Source organism: Muntiacus reevesi, chromosome 8, assembly GCF_963930625.1.
Source record: "Muntiacus reevesi chromosome 8, mMunRee1.1, whole genome shotgun sequence".
Lineage (NCBI taxonomy): Eukaryota > Metazoa > Chordata > Mammalia > Artiodactyla > Cervidae > Muntiacus > Muntiacus reevesi.
Window position 1 is genome coordinate 13541752 of NC_089256.1, and position 3517 is coordinate 13545268.

The 3517-nt window shown below is 40.3% G+C and overlaps 1 protein-coding gene across 1 annotated transcript; it reads right to left on the reverse strand.

Moving 5' to 3' along the window:
• Positions 1-284: 284 nt before the first annotated feature.
• LOC136173407 (large ribosomal subunit protein uL22-like) lies at positions 285-849 on the reverse strand. Its single transcript, XM_065943025.1, has one exon. The coding sequence runs from the start codon at positions 837-839 to the stop codon at positions 285-287; it is 555 nt and encodes a 184-aa protein (XP_065799097.1). The 5' UTR covers positions 840-849.
• Positions 850-3517: the final 2668 nt, after the last annotated feature.

A 3517-nucleotide genomic window follows, 5' to 3' on the forward strand; every position in this document is an offset into this window, starting at 1 on the left:
ACTTGTGTAATCACTGAAATATTGTATTCTTTATGTTCTGTAACTTAAAAAAGTGTTTTAAATTAACAGTTTGTTGTGACAGTTTAACACAATTAACTGTGTTGTGATAGTTTCAGGTAAACAGCAAAGGGGGCTCAGCCATACATATATGTGTATCCATTCTCCCCTAAACTCCCCTTCCATCTAGGCTGCCACATAAAATTGAGCAGAGTTTCATGTGTTATACAGTAGATCCTTGTTGGTTATCCATTTTTATTTTTTTATTTATTTATTTTCTGCAGCATTTATTCCTGGGCCATAAGTTTTTGTTTCTTCAGTTTCTTCTGGGATATCTTTTTCTCCTGTGCAACCTCCTCTTCTGGTTTAGGAACAATCTGTTCTTTTTCAGTAAGGATCATCTCAATGTGGCAGGGAGAGCTCATGTAGGGGTTGATCCGACCATGAGCTCTGTAAGTCCTGCGCCGCATCTTGGGGGCTTTGTTCACTTGGATGTGCTCAATGACCAGAGAATCTACATCTAAGCCCTTAAGTTCAGCATTACTCTCTGCATTTTTGAGCATGTGTAGTAAAAATTCAGCACTCTTTTTGGGCCACCGACCCTGGGTCCAGCCCCACTGTTTGGCCTGTGCACATCTACCAACTCCACCATTGTAACGGCGGAATGGCACACATTGCTTCTTTAAAGTGACATCCTTCAGATACTTGGTGGCTTTTCGGATATGCATACCCTTTATGGCCTGGGCAGTCTCACGAGTGTTCTTAAAGTGAACATGAAGATTTGAACCTCTTGATTTGCATGATTTTGTGGGGTTTTCTGGGTCGAGTGAATAGCGCACCATTTTTAAGGGTCAGCTCAGGCCGCTTACCGGAAAAGTGGTTATCCATTTTAAATATAGCAGTGTGTTCATGTCTATCCCAAACTCCCTAACTATCCCTTCCCCCATCCTTCCCCAATTTTTATCATGGCACTATGGGCAGATGTTATTATTCCCATTTGATGGATAAAGAAACCAAGACTCAGGGAGGTTAATAATGGGTCCAAAATATCACATTTGATAAGTGTGAGAGCTGAGTTTCTACTGGCCTGCTGACTTTCAATTCTATCCTTCCACCATGCATTGCTATGTCTGCAGAAATCAAAGAATCCAAGTTAAGCAATTCCCTAGAGTAGTGCTGTCCACTAGAACGTTTTTCTGTGACGATGGAAAAATCCTACTCTGCTGTGTCCAACATGATAACCGTTAGCCACTTGAAATGGGGCCAATGTGACAGAATTGAGTTTTGCAATTTATTTCATTTTAATTTCTAAATTTAAATAGCTCATGTGGGTAGTGGTTGCCATATCAGACAGTGCGGTGCTAGAGTTTGTATTTTGCTAATGTGAATCCTCAGGAGACCCAAGGGGCTTGTAGCCAGTGGCTCCCACTCCAGCTCCTCCCACTTTCCCACGCATGTAGGCACATTGAATGACCACCTTCCTATAGTTCTGTAATAAACTGTAAGCCACCTTCTGCCTGTAATGGTATGACCAGGGCCCTGGGGCTTTTGTTGGACTGGATGGTTCTCCATCTGGTACTTTCTTCTCCCAGCTTCCCTTTAACTTCTGGTTTCTGATCTTCAATCTCAGTCTCCAGTTTGCTGGGTCAGTTCTATCTGTAGCTATGATTGGCGATCCTATTAGTTTTCTAAGTCACTGGCACTGGGGTACACAGGCTCTTTTTACATTCTTGTCAATTTGAGCATCACATTTCTTTTTCTTTCTCTTTGGAATATCTTTTATTTAAATTATAGAAGTAGAGTTTGTTGCTAATAGAAAATGTAGAAAATATGGGAAAAAGTAAGTAAAAACTGGGAGCAATGCCAGTATCCAGACATTATCATTTTTATAATTTGGTATTTTTTTTCTATCATATACATGTAGTTTTGACATAAGGAAGATTCCATTGGCAGTCTCAGTTTTTATTTACCAATAGATCATGAATATTTTTTCATCAAATATACTTCAAAAGCATAATTTTAAACAGGTGTAAAGTATTTTCTTGTGTGAATATATTAAACTTATGTAACCATATTTCAGTGGAATATTCAGCTTATTACCAATGTTTTGCTAGTTTATGAATGAACATCCATACAGCTGATTCAGATAATTTCTTGTGTATACATGTAATCACTTCACTAGAGCAGACTTCTAAATTGCAGTTGAGAGGTCAAAGGAGATGTATCTTTTAAACCTCTCACTTCTTGAGTGGCATCTGGCTTCCCCCACAGTGAGTGTTCCAAGAGATCCAAGTTGAAGTTGTATGGCCTTTTCTGACCTCAGCTGGGAGTCATACACCACCACTTGTGCCATACGCTACTGGTCGAAGCACGCATACATTTGTGCAGATTTATGTGGAGGTGACTGACTCTAATTTTTAATGGGAGAACATGTCAAAGATTTGGGGCCATTAAAAAAAACTGTCAAATGGAAGCAACCTAGATGCCCATCAGCAGACGAATGGATAAGGAAGCTGTGGTACATATACACCATGAAATACTACTCAGCCATTAAAAAGAATTCATTTGAATCAGTTCTAATGAGATGGATGAAACTGGAGCCCATTATACAGAGTGAAGTAAGCCAGAAAGATAAAGACCAATACAGTATACTAACGCATATATATGGAATTTTAAAAAGATGGTAATGATAACCCTATATGCAAAACAGAAAAAGAGACACAGATATACAGAACAGACTTTTAGACTCTGTGGGAGAAGGCGAGGGTGGGATGTTCAGAGAGAACAACATTGGAACAAGTATACTATCAAGGGTGAAACAGATCACCAGCCCAGGTTGGATGCATGAGATGGGTGCTCAGGGCTGGTGCACTGGGAAGACCCAGAGGGATGGGATGGAGAGGGAGGCGGGAGGGGGGATCGGGATGGGGAACACATGTAAATCCATGGCTGATTCATGTCAATGTATGGGAAAAACCACTACAATATTGTAAAGTAATGAGCCTCCAATGAATAAAAATAAATGGAAAAAAATAAAAAACTGTCAAAAGATAGTGTACATGTATTCATGGTTTGTATGGTATTAGTGACATATCACCATCAGAGTCATTCATGTTTAAGGGATATGTATCCAAGATGGTGTTTAAAGACATCACTGGATAGATGTGATGGCTGCTAAGGCCTTGTGTTGGGTTGATGGACATGTGAATGTAGGTGACCATGAACAGGCCGGGGATTTATTAGTCAACATGAACAGCATTCAGGAGTCCAGAGTCTGGAGTTAGAGCCGAGCCAACTAGGACTAGACAGCATGGATCAGGGAATCTTCTGTGGGCCTTTCCAGAATACATATGGTCAGGGTGAGGAAGTGATTTTGGCATGTCTGTTTAGAAACAATTCTGTGACAATTATGATGCTGCCCTCCCCAAAGAGCCTTGGTTTACAAGGTGTTTTATTTTGCATCTGTCACCTTAGTTGATTCTTGCAAAAGACAAGGCAGGTGTTGGTACTCCTGTTTCAC

Excerpts from the sequence above, each read along its gene's own strand:
- LOC136173407 (XM_065943025.1), bottom strand. The coding sequence starts at position 839 with ATGGTGCGCTATTCACTCGACCCAGAAAACCCCACAAAATCATGCAAA.